At 42.1% G+C, this 17,751-nt stretch overlaps 1 protein-coding gene across 5 annotated transcripts in view; it reads right to left on the bottom strand.

The window, feature by feature from the left end:
* Positions 1-1,078: 1,078 nt before the first annotated feature.
* The window catches only part of LOC118301235 (neuronal migration protein doublecortin-like), a 37,837-nt gene continuing 21,164 nt past the window's right edge, over positions 1,079-17,751 (bottom strand). For all 5 annotated transcript variants that reach the window (XM_035626524.2, XM_035626525.2, XM_035626523.2 and 2 more), the window contains 4 exons: positions 8,543-8,645; positions 6,163-6,252; positions 4,096-4,196; positions 1,079-3,974 (listed from right to left, as the gene is read on the bottom strand). In XM_035626524.2, coding sequence (XP_035482417.2) covers positions 3,918-3,974; positions 4,096-4,196; positions 6,163-6,252; positions 8,543-8,645 — 351 coding nt within the window. In that variant the 3' untranslated portion in view covers positions 1,079-3,917. The remainder of the gene's footprint in view (positions 3,975-4,095; positions 4,197-6,162; positions 6,253-8,542; positions 8,646-17,751) is intronic.

Below are 17,751 nucleotides of genomic sequence, written 5' to 3'. Positions count from 1 at the left end.
CCTCGCGAATACATTTTACAGAGAAATGCAAGACGACAGGACACACACAGTTTACCCAGTAGATGGCAGGGCATTCATGAAGGTAAATATATGTCGTTGTATGCATTGCTCAATACTGCATCTGTACGTTCATACTTCCTGCAGAAGAGGCCGCTATAGAGCCACGCTGTTGTATTCGGCGAGTCCGATCCAGTGTCATGCTGTGGGAGAGAGAACAGTGGACTCTCTCCTGCACAGTACAGCAATGAAATGTGCAGTCATGGTCCAGACAGGAAGTGCTGCAATAAACCTGCATTAAGCTGCTGCATATTTAATGTGATGTTGTATTGTATAATGTTGTTCCAGGTTCAATGGCTCTCAGTGGTCATTGATTAATTCATGGTGCTTACAATTGTAAATGTTGCATGATATATAGTTTATGTGGAACTCAGATGACATTATATTCCACATCCTAGACACATGGAAGGATTATTCGGGAGCTGTGGAACTAATGAAGGTAAAACAGTCCTTGGTATTTGTGAATGTTGAATATAATTACAGGACCATGGGGGGAACTAGTTGTCAAGATTAAGATCTGATGCGGTTTCATCATATCCGTGTACATTGATTTTATTAACTAATAACACCTGGATGACCTATCTGAAACATGTATTTGGGTCTATAAGCAGCTCACTGATGGTGGTTGACTGCATTTTTCTGCCAGTAGTTTGAAATTTTGGCAATAGAGACAAAAGAGCATGATGCATCATATTTCAACACAATCATGGATCATGACTATGTTTAGACACTGCTGAGTGTGAGAAACGGGTGTCCTGTTCCCATGGTGATGAAAGATTTGTGTTGTGATTTTACATGCGAGCAGAATAACTCACAAGTTTTTTATCCGTTTAGACGATTCAATCATTTTATAGCACAAGTTGAGCATTGACCTGAAGTGTTGTATAAACACGTGGCTGAAACCTGAATTATGGATTCATAAGTGAATAGGAAATAGGTGTTAAAAGCAAAGTTCTGTCGCTGTGATATGAGACTCTAACGTGTAGATCGGAAAAGAAAGCAATCCTTAAGCCAGAAGGGGTGAAATACAACTGTTTTAATTTGCAAAAGGATACCGGTTAAAACATTGAATGAAGCACTGAAACAAGCCACTGTGACGTTGCAAATTACCACTAAAAAGAGTCATTCAGTCGATCAGGAAGGCAAACATGAGAGAGCACAGGGAGCATATGTACACCGTGATAAAAGTGTCCTGCAACTCTGCAAAAACAAAAATGCATCTGGGACACTTCCTCATTCAAGACATTTGAAAAATGTTTTACAAACAGCTGTTGACAAAGCACAAGCCTTCAACATCCCGTTTCATTTATTTTTTTGTTTTTATCAAAAGACAGTAATCTAAGAGGAGAAAAAAAGGCACCACTGTAGGTGATGAACTCACACCATCCATCTTACATGGTGGCGACCGGTTTACACAAGACAACCAACATTTTCTGTTAATGTTTACATGTAATACGCTGCAGCGCCTAATAAGCTGTAGAAAAAGACCATTAGAAGCATGGAAGGTTATACAGAACTGCTTGAGGAAAAAAGGACAACGTGTCAAATGGGGTGTTTGTACAAAATGGTGGGTAAAGTGAGGTGTCCCTGCTGTTGGATGAGCTGATGTTATTAACTGGTGTGCTGGTGTGACAGCGCCCCCTGCTGGAGAAAGGTGAAGCTCACAGCACCAGGAATTTTTGTGATAATTTGTCTTGAGCATTAAATAGGTGATAAAAATTAAAAATAAAAGCTTTTCACAACTTATCCAGAGGGCAGACGCCGCATCACTCCTAAGACATATGACTTCAATGACTGCATGGACATTTAAATTTCAGTACATTTCTCATTTATCTATTAGGTATATAAAAAAAAGAAGTCATCCTCTCCACAAAAGAAAAAAGTTAACTATTTTTTAGTCTGAATGCATAGATGTTAATTTAAAGGATGCTACATGTGCAGCATTTTTCATCAATACATCAAAAAAATCAATTGTGGTCACGCATTGCAATGCTGGCAAGTAGACAGTATAAAGTGTCTGTTGCTGTGATGAATTAGTAGCTCCCTGCTTTGTGCTTCAGTGTTGTCGAATTTAGAGATCCTCAGGTTTGATTCCCTGCAAAATCTGAGCGAACTCTCTACAGTAGATTCGTAAGACGCACAACGCAAAAGTCTAAAAAATAAGTGGCAACAGAAAGTTGCACAGAGAGACCTTGAATAAAGTACGAGAGTTTTAGAGCTCACGGGAGCATGTTCAAGCTAGAAAAGAAACATCCTAGACAAGTACCCTTGATATAAATTAATAAACTTTATAAAATGTAAATCCCACATAGATTTAGACAACCGTAATGTTTTCCTTCCCCGTGCATCTGAAAACTATGTTAAGCCATGCAAAAGAGGAGCGATCCCCAATGAAGTTTAGCGCCCTGACAACACTTATTGCCTCAGATGAGCAATGGTTGATCTGGATGTGATTTGAATGCGTTAAAAGTAACAAGCATAAATCTTCAGGTGTGCTTCCTCCAGGACAATTGAAGAATTTAAAAAAACTAATAAAATGACATATTTTCCTCTTTCTACAATTCTTTGTCTAAAATCATGCTTTGGCGTTGAGACCTTTATTTTATCTTTGAATTCCACACATTGTACAATTATAGGGAAGGGGAATCATTTAGACTTGGTCATCAAAACCGTTGTATACTGAACGTTCTTATTTAAAAAAAAAAAAGGGCCCAATTGTTTTTTCCTTTGGTTGTTCAATGCACCGTTAGGTCCTTGGTTTCACATTCAGTCACCAACATCATGCACTGCAGTTTGTGAAAAATCTAAAACACAGAGGGTTTATACCTCGAGTAGCCTACGGTCCATGGAGAGGGTCGAATAGAGGAAACACCAACATAAAGATTTCCTGTGAGGGCTACGCAAGATGCTTTTTCTCCGCCTGGTCTCTGATTGGACAAAGAATGCCAATTTCTTTTGGAGCCAAAAATAAGGATTTCGGGCCTGCGTGTTTACGGTGTTTTAAAATAGCGTCATTTTTTAAACACGATTATGGTTCTATAATTTCTTGTGTGCATTCAGTTTGGAACACGAATTCACACGGAGGAGGCCTGTGCTTCTGACCAATAATCCTCTTCAGTCAGGAGCTGCATCCTACACATCCTCACCCTCTGTGGAGGGACCTCATTTTGGTTGCTTCTTTTACTGTACCCTGTGTTGTGTTGAGCGAATGTTAGACATTGTGGTGACGTTACGGAAGCACAGCAATGGACGGAGATGTTTTTGATGGATATAGCTATACACAGTATTTACAGAGAGTTAGCATGACTTTCTCTGGCTTAGCAGACTCGCCCTGACAAGGAACCGTTAACCTTTCACACCATTAACCGAAAGGGCAGAAGGACGGGAGGACACGGAGGAACGTCACGAATACGAGTGATAAAAAAAAGTTGAGTTAGTTTTGACCAAAACCCCTAAAATATCAATTTGCTGCTTGAAATCCTTAAACATTAAAGTCAGTGCATCCTTTAACAAAATGTTGGAAAGTGAATTTTGACACCGTGACATCGGAACGGTCGGTGAACTGTGTGCCATTTTGAGAAATGGTGACAGTAACATAGAAACGTGTCTGAACGTTAGTGAGCTGACTGTTACAAAGTGGTCAAAACTGCAGTTGTTTTTTAAAAAGGTTTTGTGTTTCCCCTCAAGCAGCAAATTGTGTCATAGCCCTGGTGGCCGAGGCCTAAAAAAAGAAAAGAGACAAAGAAGTGGTTCTCCCGAGACAACAGGTGGCACTGTGAGTGACGGTGGAAAGCAGCAGAGGTATAAAAACTTCTGTGTTTCAGGCCAAAAAGAGGAGGCAGGGGCCGCAGGAGGAGAGTCTACATCGATTCGCCCTGAGAATCTTCATCATCCAGAGATAAGGGCAAGTAGAGATCCTGGAAAACAGCGGAGCAAAAGATCACGTGTGTGTTTTAAGAGCATACAATGATGGATATGGAGAAAAAACTAGAGCAATGAGATAAAAGAGCAGGAGGAGGAGGAGAGGAGTTCAGGTACCTTCTGCTTGTTGTTGAGGCCTGGACTAGTGGGGGTGGAGGTGGGGGAATGCTTGGAAACCGGGGTGGACAGCTGGCTGCTGGCTGAGCCTGTCCCGTTGGCTGAGAGAGCCCACAGATCAGAGGAAAAACAGGGAGCGATGGGAGACGAGGGGGGGAAACAAGGGGAGGCAAAGAGGTAAGAAGAGGGGGGGGGGTTAGAAAGTGTGCAAACGAGGCCTGGACCTTTTTCCTTGGCTCTGGAGAAAAGTCATTCCTGGACTGTGGCCTCATTTGGCCACGGCGTAGAGAGACGCCGCCGGCAAGCCGTTTTTTTTGTTGGACTACATTTTATTCACCCACTCTGCGTCTTGCCATGTTGCTAGGACTCCCTGTGTGTGTGGAACATTGTGTTTATACCTAAGAGTGGTGCGATGTGATGTAGCCGTGTGTTTTAACGGATGTCAAAAGAGGTTTTGTCTGCAAGAGATGAAAAGCATTTAAAAAAAGTAAAAAAGACTATGAGCCAGATGGCAAGTGTAAATTTGAGCCAGTGAGAGTTGAAAACCCGACGTGAATAAAGCTTTATTGTTAACCAACTTAATGCCACTGCCTTCATTTAACCACTCAGCCAGATAAACAGACTTAAGCAGCCGTTTAAATACTTTAAAGGACAAAGCCGTCCGAAAATACACATCCTATTATCTTGGGATCTTAACATCAGTGTATGTAAACATGAGCAGATCTCCCAGGTTGACCGTACACAGAGTGCAGCCGTTTCCAAACTGGGACAGAGTAACTTCTCTCTTTATAAATAAGCAAAGTTGATCACACTGCGGTTTTGTCGATAGATTTCTACAGGTGAGAGATTTATTCATGCCCGCGTGGTGATGTCAAGATCACGGTGGTGTTGGTTCTCAGGACCATGTCAAACACAGTTTCAATGCATTCAACTCATTGAACCCAGTGCACCCTGAGATGAGTTGTTGTTTTTCCAGATGCCAGAGGTTGAAGAAAGTGCTGGTGAACAGGCCAACTGCTCTGAAAACCACATATTCATATTTCAGACTGATCTCAACAGGCTGGAGAACATGAGTCTGCAGTTGAGCGGTTGGTGGAGGCTGAGGCCTCCATCCAGCTGGTAACCAAGAGAAGCGTTCAGAGTCAGGTGGCAATACAGTAATTCATTGTTTGTCATGCTGAATTATAACCTTACAGTGAAGAGTCTTAGCCAGAGAGAATTTCAATAATATACAAGTATAAATACATCAGTTAAACTGATGTGAATGGACAGCACTTTGGTCTTTAAATTTGTGTTTTCCTGTTCATTTATGTGATGGATGATGTAATACTTTATTAATCCAAAAAGACAGATCCACAGCAATAGGTGTAGAGTATCACAGATGTACAATTTGGAAAAAAGATTTGTAATATTATTTATAATAAATACTAAACTAACATACATACATAACCTCAACCTCCCTGCTGACCTCTAAGCTGCTACAGAGAGGTGGTTAAACCTCAACAGTTTACTGCATAACATCTGCCGTCTTAAAGGCCAATCATCCCCATTCAATGATCAATAAAATATTCAAGACAGCTGAAGGCCTGAGGGTACCTTGCCTGTCTTCCTCAGCGTTTTTATTTTCTGGCGTACAAAGTTTATATGAAAGCTGTGAAAAGAAAACAGCACCCGCTTAGATTTCATGGCACCAACTGTTCAACGGTGCAGCTACATAAACTCAGGCAGCACGGTAACACACAGGTGTAGCACTGTTAAAGAATCCATTATTATGCCTGCTATTCTCTTCAGAGTAAGGTCAAAGGTCAGCTACAGGTCAGCACCTCTGGATCTGTCTGGTTGGTCTTCCACCCCAACCCCAGGAGCTGATCACTACATCACTCTGCCGTCACATTTCATCATATCTTATGCTGCATTTGTGTTCATTTCCTGCAGCGGCATTAACCTCGTTCTATTTTCCACTCCAGCTCTTTGTGTCCTGGTTTATGGAACAAGGTGAGGTCGGGCTCTGCTCTAGTTTTAACAGGAAGAGTTACAGTGGAGGTGAGAGAATAGAAAGGGCCTCACTTGATTCAGCAGGAGACTTGCAGCGCTTGATGGGACCAGGACTCTTCACTGAGCCACGTTGAGCTTTGGGCGCCTTCATCACCCTGCATTCTGTGGGGGGGAAATAAATAACGCACAAAGAAAGTAAGAAATCATCACTTTTTTTTTCTCCAAAACTGGATGATTGACCTGCATCTGCTCGTAGCAGATGAATATGAAAAGTAATTCACAATGTCTGAAATTAATTTGATAATAAAAGTCAAAGTTCTACCAAGATACCACTTATCAAGGTAACACCAAGGGAAGTGATATAATGTGGGTTTTGTCCTCATTTGGATCAACTGATCATTTAAAGAAGGAATTTTCGCTCAGATGCTAATCTTGATAATGCAAATAAAAAGGGTCAATGTTTGGGGAAAAGATAATTCATAACATCCTGAAGCAAAATTGAATAAATCAGAATCTGATCAAAAGTTTATGTCTTAGCTAACTGAATGGCTGCATGTTGACTGACTGGTGGAAATCAAATAAAAAGTGAAAAGAAATATTGAAGCCACGATCACTGGTCTGATGACAGCCTTGATATTTCTATAGTTTTCATTAGCCAGCAAGGCTGAGTCAATCGGAAGTTCATTTTAATTCATCACAAGTTGTGCCATTTTTTTGGTCTATTTAACAAAATAATATGAAGCTTTTTCTGCCTGAAAACAAGGGTGTTGTGTTGTGTCCTTCCCCCCTGGTAGTTAGAGGAAAAGGATCTACAAGTAGACGGAAGTGAATATGAAGAAAGGAAGTATTTGAATGCATGTACATGTATAAAAGCGAGTGCTTATATTTATCATATAAAGACACATTCAGTATACATTGTGTCTCTGTTTTAATCAGGGTAGACGCTGCTACTCCTCCCTCCACATCTCCACCCCCTCTGTTTGTACTTTCAGCCCTCCTCCTCCTCTTTTCCACTTCTGATGCTAATTATACTATCTGTCCTCCCTCCGTCTCCTGGGATCGCACCATGTCTGTCTCCTCTCTCTCTCTCTCTCTCTCTTAACCTTCACACACTGCTGGATACAGACGTACATTTGTGCTCTATTGTTTTGCGATGTGTGCCACCACGCCTTTGACAATACTCGAGACTGGCAGCTTGTCTGGTCGACTCAGTGGTCTCAAAATAACCCCCGAGTCCGTCTACGCAGATTCCCTCTCGGCTCCGAATGATGCTGTCGCTGCATAAACAGAGAAGCAGGTACACATGTGCTCCTCTCTGTCTGCGTGTCCATCTGCATAGCCATGTGTTTAACATGAAGGCATGTGGAAAAAAAAACCACGGGGGAAGGTTTTAAATCTATTTTGGTTATTCTGCCAAACCAAGTTTAAAAGCAGTAGCAGTATAAGTAGACCAAACGCGACAAAGTACTGCTCAGACAGAAAGAACATGTCATAACTACTTAACGATTATTATTCATCATATTATCATCAGGATTTGTTAATAAATCATCCAGACTGATGAGGGTTAGTAGTCATAACATAACGCGACGTATCACAGACGGGGTTCCTGCTCCACTGAGGACACAGACGTCTGGATGTTGAGACTCTCGGCCATTTTATTTAGCGTTGCCTCAAGGTTATTATAGACTGAGCGAAACAATTTAGCTTTGGCTCCATTGGGGCTGAGTATGCTGAAAGAAAAGGACCCAGATCATTATAGATGAATTGGCATCGCACATCCTAACATGATCTGACAAGGAAGCAGGAGAAGAAAAGGGCTTGAAGGGAGCACGGAGACGAATCAGCCCTGTACGGTATCAGTGCTGCGTTGAGATTAAAAGACATTTGTGCGACACTGGATGCATCGAGCAGGGACATTAGGTGAAAGTGGGCTGTTGAAAATAGGCGTTTTCAGGTCTGCGGGGAGCAGAGAGACTCACAAAGAGGATTGGTTTCACATTTTCTCTCCTCGACTTCTCAGCAGTATCAGCACCAACAGATCAGCTGGCCTAAACCTGTCACCGGACAGATTAATGGCTCTTTTTCCTCTACCTTTCCCTCTCCCTGCTGCCGGCAGCAGATAACAGACTGCCTCCCTGTTTAAAGGGCCTCCCCTCCCACATGTGTAATTTTCTCCTCACACAGCTACAGTATGTATACAGCATCTTTATATGAAATGGCACCGCAGGAACTATTTCGCGCTCATTCCACTCTATGTGGGGATTTTCACTTTCACACACAAAATACAATATACTTTATTTGCTGCAGTGCCACACTGGAGACCAGGTTCAGAAATATGTCAGGAAAATAATTACCTTTCTAAGTTTCCTTCTTTAATCAATCTTCTAAGGCTCCTATTTCTACCATTGTAATTTGTATGATATAAAACGCAGACCAAAGCCTTTACGCCCACCGTTCTCATCCAGAGAGAAGTCGTCCTGGGCATAGCGGAATTTCTCTGGTCCACATGCAATGAAGACGTCGTCATCCCCAAAGAAATCTTGCAGGCAGGTGACCTGTGAAGCCAGGAGACAGAACGCATGAGACCCTTGATACTTAGGGGTTAACAACAGCATGCAAACACGCTGTCGATGACGATGCTCAGTGAGGACAATGTTCACCAATGTTCCCCGCCCGTGAGTGAGCATGTTAAAAATTTGCTAAACACAGCATACAACTGAGGTTGATGGGAAGATAGTTTTGCTATTAACTATTGCAGTATACAAGATATTGTATCACATTTTCCACCATTTCATCACAATTTTTGGACCAAACAACTAATCGATTAATCGTGAAAACAATCGACAGATTTATCGATAGTGAAAATAATCGTTAGTTCCAGCCCTAATGTCGGGGTTTCATAAAGCTTTTACTATCCTTACTGAGAATTACAGAAGCCAAGAGAGGGCGATTGCAAAAAGGGAATTATCTGTTCATATCAATCTAATTATATGTATACTGGGAATTCATTATTTAATAAAGTGCATCTTAAATGCTAATTCTGATCTAATCTGCACTGATTATCCATAAGGACGCCACAAAGGATTACTAGTTGCTGTGCGGAGGAAGCACCATGAAGGATGTTCTCACGGGTTTGAATTTAAAGTGTTAAATGCTGATTACATTTAATTGAAAAGAGGATAAACTCTTAAAAAAACACAGAGCCCCGAGTGTTGTGAACTCACTGAGTAAAAGTAAGGTTGTGGTTGTGTCTGCCAGCCAAAGGGTTTTAGTCAGCTTCAGGTGGCAGCAGTGGGTCGCCTTTGTCTTTTACTCATCATGTTAACATGCCTTTAGCTACAGTAGGCGCATTAACACAACACACAAACGTACAAAAGGCACAAAAAAAGGCGCAGACAGAGAGGATAATGTTACACCTTAGCTGAAATGTTTAAACGATTCAACCTCCTTCCCCGGGGACTTTTCACTATAGCAGCTGTTGACACAATATGGTCTACTTAGTGGACAGATGTCTTTGGGCCACACCTTCTCCTCTGCTCTCCAACACACAGGCCCTTTAACCAGCTTGGGCACGCCTATCAAAGCCATTCTTGCTAAAAGCTGTTTCCGCTTGGTCATGTTGTTGGGGGTTGTATTTCCTGGTACATGTGAGATTAATTACAGAGCATCTAATTTTTCCATTTTCCTTTCAACACCTTTTGAAAAGGTTCTATCCCATATATCACTATGATTAACGGCTCAAGACATATGAACTAATTGAATTTCATATGACTTTCTGGGCTTGTTTTTACATTATCTGAAGACACAAACTCTCACAGACTATAAACACATCTGTAGGTTTTATATGAGCGGTCCATGGCCTGAAAGACGATCCTTTTGTCGGGACGCCCGCCAGGATAGTCAAGCTGCATCATGGTTTTCCTTTGTGATACACATCTAAACTATGAGCTGCAGATCATTTTGGGAACACCCCACCCCAGCAGCTGACATGTTGGTTCTCCGTCCTGCTAGACGAGCTAAAAGTGTGCGGTGGTGACTCGGTGGCGTGGCATCCAACAGCTGTACCCCCTCTCCGTGTCCCGCGGTGTACTCCCACAAGATGCAGGCCTGGCAGAACCCTGCTGAGGTACAGAGATGGCGCTTTGACTCCAGGGATCAAAATCTAATTGGTTTTTCAGCCGGGCCCAATTTACAAAGCTGCACATTTGGGTTTTCTCCAGTGTTCGTTATCGAGAGATCAGATAAATGTTACTTTCATTGGGTTAAACTGTTGTGCTGCAGTTACGGCACCTGACAGTTAATCAAGATGAAAGCATTACGGCCCGCGGGTGCTGGCGAGGTGATGGAAAATAGGCTGGCATGGGGCGGGAGGGTAGAGACTGGTCCATGTTTTAATGGCTTTAAGAACAGAGCTGATTAAAGGGATAAAGTGTTTATCCAACAGACTGCTACCTTAATCTCTCTTAACAGAATCTCCATTAGAAAATAAGGTTCAGTTTTGTCCCTTGGTTTCTGATCGCCGAACAAAGATTGGCCGCATTAGTTCATTTCCCGACATGCTGACAGACAGACAAATAGACAAACACATGGCAATGAAATCTTTACCCCTTTGGTGGAGGTAATTGTAATGGTAATTGGGGGGATCTTTAGATGTTCACACGTCACAGGTGGACAGTGCACTGACATCCCAAAGTCTACCCGTCCCAGATGTAGGGCGTATTCAAGCCCCTCAGACCCATCCCTGTCATTAACTTACCTCTCGAGACAACCCTCACCCTACAGGGTCTTCTGTACCTGTCGAAACCCCTAAGTGTGCAGCCCCTCAGTCAGCAGGGCATAGCATTTCTCCAACAGTAAGCGCTCACACTTTGAAGTGTTCCTTTAAGTTTGGGGGTCTCAGGCTCAGCAGATTTGACAGCAGCCATCTCGCCAAGAAACATCTCATGGTGACACGGTACAAAAAGGCAGCATGCTCTGGAACAACCTGGGTTCATTCACATTTTCTAAGAAGGCACCCTTGTTTTGAGTCCTTAGCAACAAGCCCAAATCCAATTTGGAAATCCTACTAATCCAAATCCCTGTGGTGATCACTTGAGATCCACATTATCTGTACAAAACACAGCGCAGATCTCGGACCGGGCCTCTCTACACCATTAAGCCTACAAATAATTCATATACAGTGTGTATTAGATGTCCCAGAGTCAATCCAACAATCACTAAAACCTGACCTGCATGTGCACAATCGTCCCAATAATAACATTATCATCAGGTAATGGTTTTACCCTCATGTGGGATGCCCATCATGGGTTAATAGTTGCTGTTACCCTCAGTAAATTCTGACATCCGTCTACAGTTGATTGACACTGTAGAAAACCAATTTGCTCTTCATGCAGTCATATCTGGAGGAAAATGTCAGAGTCTCTTTGAAACGTGGCTGCGGTGAAGAAAGGGCAGGCCAGCGCTGGAACATTTGGATATAGGGTAAGAAGAAGCATCCTCTCTCAATTTGAAAAGGTCAGTCAGCTGCATCAGCCTCAGCCACAGCCACCTGGCAACCATATCTAGGAGAAGGACAATGCAAGATGACATCATGTCATCTGACTTAAAAGATTCCTTCGTTTCATGTTGAAAACACTGTGCGCAAACAACGCACGCATTGGAGTCAGTGTGAATATAGATTCATTGATGTGTTTTATCAGAAAGAGGCAAGTGGGCTTGATGAAAAACTGGCTCTTTTCAGAGTCCAGGTGCCCCCCACCCCCTGTCCCACCAAGACCGTCCCTAATCTCTGCCTCACCAGCTGTCAGGACCAAATGACCCCCAGAAACCCACCAACACTACCAGCAGCTACGCTGGGATCCACCAACTACAACAACTGAATAATTCAGAGTTCCTTTTAACCGACTGACCAACCGATCCATCCACCGGCACTTCATCCTTCCGGGGTGCACTTTAATTCTGCTCCTCTAACTGAGGAGACAGTGGGTCACAAGTTAGTGAAATTTGTCAAGTTTGTCGCTCTGCTGCATTTTAAGCACGTATCCATTTTTACAAATCAGAAAAGGAAAATTACCTCAGATGTTCAACATATCAACAGAGAAAAGTACAGTGTCGCCTCTATGAAAGTCCATACAATAAATATAATGTATGATGCCATTATTTTCCTAGTTTCATTGAACATGAATGCAGGTTACAAATAAGATAGTAAAACTAATACCTTCATATTCTAGGCTGAGCAATGTGTTAAACTTTTCTAATATATAGAATGACCTTGTTTTGAAAGCAATCATTTCAGGTGAAACCAAAATTAATTGTTTTTTTACCCTGCTTGTGTGTGAAGTGGCAGGAAAGCTAAGGGGTCTTTTGTCTTCGACCTACAGCTGGCCTGTCGTCACTTCAGCTCATCCTTTCATCATCACAGTGAGAGCAGAAATGAATGAGTGACTGACGAGTCCCAAGGTCCAGTGTCTCCCCAGTTTGACCAGACACTGTCACGTTAATCGATCTCTGTGCGGAAGTAAAGCTGTTCAGTGTTGCATTGTACTCGTTCCGACTCCCATGTCCTGACCCAGATGGCTCATCTGACAAACAGTGAAGCCAGCAAATGTGGAGTCAGCAGTGGAGTCAGCAAATGATCCAGTCCATGGAATCAAAGACCAAATTTAAATAATAATCTGCTCTGAAAATCACTACAGAGACTAGTAATCTCAGATCACATCATGAGGGTTTCCTTTAGACTACATACAAATCAGCCAAAAGCACTGCTGTACTGGACTACTGTTCAAACAAGATAAGTAAGTCTGTATTTTCTTTATGTTAGCAGAGGATTCTGTGTAAGGTGTAATGTTGAGTGCATAGCAAGTAAACTAAATCTCACAGTGAGCATATGATTTTTCATTAAATATCATATTGTGTAGTCTCAGCATTACTAAGCTCTGTGAGAGGAAAGCAAATGTATATATATAAAAAGATAAAAGGCTGAAAAGGAGCCAGAAAGAACTTGCTTTGCAGCCCACGGGGAGACTCCCACACCATTCCCTTCACTGTAGGCACACAGACCTGATCAATATCAGCCTCTGCAACGAGTGGAATATTCCTCTATAACACAGTGTCTCCATTTTGTCGATGTTTCACAGACAATACAAACTATTGAAGCACACAGCATCAACATTCACCGTATGGAGGTGACGTACTTTTCTTTCAACAGTTCAGATGAAGTCAAATTGCAGAAAGAAAAATCAAATGCAGTGAATAAAAAAAATGCAAAGAATGTTCATATTTGGGCATCAGTAATCACTTTTCAGGAATTTATCCCACTGACAATCATTTTTTTGAAGCCAGTTGCCTCTGTGACCTGTCTGTGACCTTTGTGCACCAGCACAGTGTCTGAGCGCTAGTGTTGATTTTTTTTTTTTCCAGATTCATTTGGAGCACAGATGAGCGAGTTAGGCAGCGCTGTCTGCACAGTCATGGGGACCAGCTGGTGCCTGATGTTGTTTTAACCCCACCCCTCCCCGAGCCTGAGGAAGCAGGCTTTACATTTGGATGACTGATGTGGTCTTAACATTATTAAATTGTGCCCCCCCCCCACCGCGGGTCATGCTCACTTGTTGATGTGGTGTTCGTGCAGGAACGAGGGGCTTGTGAGGGGATTCAGGCACAGAGGATGAATTAGGGGCGACTGCTCGAGATGCTTCATCATGGGAACCGCGCCCCTTCATCAGCCTGACTGTCTAGCTCTGCTGAACACTGTATGTATGCGTGTATGCGTGTGTGTGTGTGTGAGCGTGTGTGTGAGCGTGTGTCTGAAATGTGGCTGTATTGAGTTGTGTTGATAGGTGAGGAACAGAGAGCAAGCAGGTAAGACCAACATAAAGAGCACACTCAGCGTATTACAGCCATTGTCAAAAAAAAAACCTGAATCCATTACAGCGGAGCTTATTGCCATGACAACTGCTTCTGCAGCATGGCAAAGAGTGGGCAGGCTGCATGAGTACTGAGAACCAGGAAAAAGGAGACTTTTTTTCCACATTACTGGATATATTCGAGTTGCTACGAAGCCCTGAACCCATGATGCCTCTGTCCATCTCCTATTCAGTGAATTATTCCCTGCCATTATTAACTTTTAAGGCGAACTGGAATCTTTTGTTCTCCGACAATAACAGCGTGACCTTGTGCCTGAAGCATCCATTGCTTTTCTGCTGTGGCTCTTTATTGACACCGTTTTTCAAAAAATTGCTTAAATGAAAACCTTAATTCTAAACCATTTTAGAATAAAGGGCAGTCAGATTTGTAAAAGAGCCCTCGCAATCCTGCAAACACATGAACAAATGTGACAAATAACAAAAATAGACGAATAACACAGCAACACAATGGTCTGTCGATATATATATTTTTTTCCTTTTTATATATATATATATATATATACACATTATATTTAGATTTGGCATCCATGAGAGGAAAACCCTCCCAAATTGAAATTCAGATGAACAAGTAAGGAGTCTCAAATGTAAATCAGAACCATTCTGCCGACACCTCTATCACAGAAGAAAGAATACAAAATAGAGTGCCAGTAATTCAACAATTCAACAAAATCTCTCTGGTTTAATTTAGCCTTTAGAAGCAGTGAGGGCAAATCAAGAAATTAATTTACATTTTTTTTTTTAGGGCACAGGGAATAATTATTCCCCATCAGCGAAAATAAAATGATCCTAATTTGCTCTAAGAATGGCAAATGACTGCTGAATCCACGGGCCCCACCCTTCCTGATTGAAGTGAAAAGCACCAGCGTTTGAGGGGAAAATTGGGCTGATTCTGTTCACTGACAAAGAAAGAGAGGAGAGGAGGGCAGGCTTGTCTTTAGAGTCCACACAGCACTGAGGAAAATCAAGCATGGAAAGTAGCCATTTTAAAAAACCTTCGAAACACAACCTGGACCACTTTTTAGTCTATCACAAATTAATTAATTTCAAAACCTGTTTGTACACCCACACCCTGCTTCACGCTTTCAATTCACACCCACTGATGGAATGTGTACAGGTAAAAGAAAAATTATAATAATAATAATACATGGGATTTTAAAAACCAAAAGGCTTGCATTGATTGTAACCTCTCACACCCACTACAGGATGTGGTATCTGACAGACCAGTCCACACCAGCTGGGCTCTCTTTGTGCCGGAGATGTGGTTTCCATGGCAACCAGTCCCAGCAGCTATCGCAATGGAATGGGAAGAGGAGGATCAACGCAGAGTCAGGGAGGGGCGGGCACTGCATCAATATTGCTTGTACCATATCACCTCCACCATGGAGCAGCTGCAGTGTGCCTCTGCACACAAAGACGCCGCAATAAAATGTGCACTCGCATTTCGTTGCATGACAACGAGGGGTCCCCGGCACGAGTCGACTTGGGATCAATTGTGAAATTATCTCTCGTCTGCACTGATGTGACAACAGAATCAATATGCTCCCCATTGGGATGGCTACCGTATGGTGGCTATGAAATTTATTTTGTGGAAACCAATCATCATTAAAAATGCATAGCATGGCCAAAAAATAAAAAATAACTATTAGCAGGACAGGACCAAGATGAATCGATCAAACAGATAAATATACAAAAAAAATAAAATAACAGTAACTGAAAAACCCTATAGGTGATAAGAATTTTCCAAACATCTTAGCAGAAAAGGCAGCACAACACCCAGGGCAAAGTGCACCCCTGGGAGAGTGCATCAAAATCAAATTCCCCCATCTATCAATTCAGTGCACTGCCCCTCCTCCAAAAATACACACGATTAATATGGAGTTAAAAAAAAAAAAGAAGGAGGAGGAGGAGGACAACACCTAGAGGAGCTCAGCAGGGCACAATCCCCGGTCCATCTGTAATGAATCATACAGGACAAAAGGTCCCCACATGAGGATTAGTCAACATTTAACCATATCAAAGAGGGGACTGAAGAACAGATGTCCACATTCATATCCACACACACTTTCGTGATCCACGCCTCTGTGAAATTTACTGTGAATCACAATCGTCTGGAAAGCACAGACAAATATATATGGCCAAATTTTGACTCTGCACTTATAAATTTCTTTTGTTGGACCCCACGACTCACTCATTTTTATTTATTACTTTCTAAATGTAGTACACGTCTTGATCTAAAGGATCATTTCAGAGACCTCTCCACAACCTCCCAGGATTTTGACCCTGCACGGTGGCTGTGGTCGTCCAGCAAGATTGTTCCATTAAATCGCAAACACATGAATAAAACATCATGTCCTTTTATGTCTGTGTTTTGAGAAAAAACAATGCTCTCCCCTGGGATTGACTTTTTGCCAAAGTTCATACATGCAGATCTTTTGATTAGATTTTCGGCATCCTTGTGCTTTTTGTGGCCCGATTCCACACTACATAATAGTTCTATATTATATATATTCTACTAATTTGAAGGAATCTACTTGATCATATCAGTTGTGTGGAATTGGGGCACAAGCTTATATGTGACTACTGCCGAGCAAACTATTTAATGTAGGCCTTCAAATAATTGTGTTGAAAGCAAAACTTGAGCGAGCATTTTCTTGACTTTTAAATATGTAATGCTACAGACTGACTGGGGATATTTAACATCTGCGTAGAGAAACTTTAGCTCAAAACTAGACACAAGAGTCAAAGAGAATGTTGTGAAATTAGGCATAAACCGCAGCGATAAAAAATATATTCTGCTGATTAAATTTAGCAGGTAAGCAAATAAGGTAGCACTTCTAAATAGAAAACCAGAGTAGAATCACATCAGCTTGAAAGTTTACAATTGCAAGTGTGATATAAGTCAATGTGCAATTTTTTGCTAATAATTAAATCAAGACTCAGATTTTCTTTTTCCCCCCAATTCAGGCACCATATTACCTTTTCATCCCACACTTTGGTGTATATTACTGTGGTTTGACGTCAGTGCATGGTTTTTTTTCTGCCCAATTCCAGCCAGTGGAAACATTTCTCACCAGGTTCTTCTCATGGGGATTCCGGTGCCCTGAATTCTGTTTGGCTACAACAGCTCAAGGATCTTACTGCTGAACACCAGAGAGTCGTCGAGCTCGCTCAGGACAGGACATTCTGTGGCTTCTGTTACACGGAACAAGACGTGTGCATTTCCAACCCCCCGACAACGAAAGCATCATTTCACATTGGGAATTGATGAGAATCCCGGCGTTTCCCACGTCTTTGACAGACTGACTGATGATAGGAAGCCGATCCTTCTTTCAAAAAATGTTTTATGTCAACCTCAGATGTGTTCCGAGTTCAGCATATTGCAAGGACTGAAGTCTTTCCACAGTAAGAGTTTGTCTTGACATTGGTTTTGGTGTGTAAGTTAAAAATTAAATACCTGCATGCACCAGCCCACATACAGCTACAAAGGGGACAAAACGATCAAACACAACAATACAGGGCTTGGCTCTTTGTGCGATACCATAGTGGGTGGAAGACAGAACTTCCCAGGACTTTTGAGCGTTTTCAATCACAGATGGAGTCAAAAATACCAGTGGCCTAAAAACCAACTGCACAACAAAGGCCGGCGGACAGGATACTAATGACCTGAGCCGCAAGACAAGAGAACATGTCGTGTCACACAATGAAGTCATTGTGTGCTCAGGTAGTTCTCATGGTC

The sequence above is a fragment of the Scophthalmus maximus genome, chromosome 2, assembly GCF_022379125.1.
Source record: "Scophthalmus maximus strain ysfricsl-2021 chromosome 2, ASM2237912v1, whole genome shotgun sequence".
Classification (NCBI taxonomy): Eukaryota; Metazoa; Chordata; class Actinopteri; order Pleuronectiformes; family Scophthalmidae; genus Scophthalmus; species Scophthalmus maximus.
This window is presented reverse-complemented; position numbering and strand designations above follow the sequence as displayed.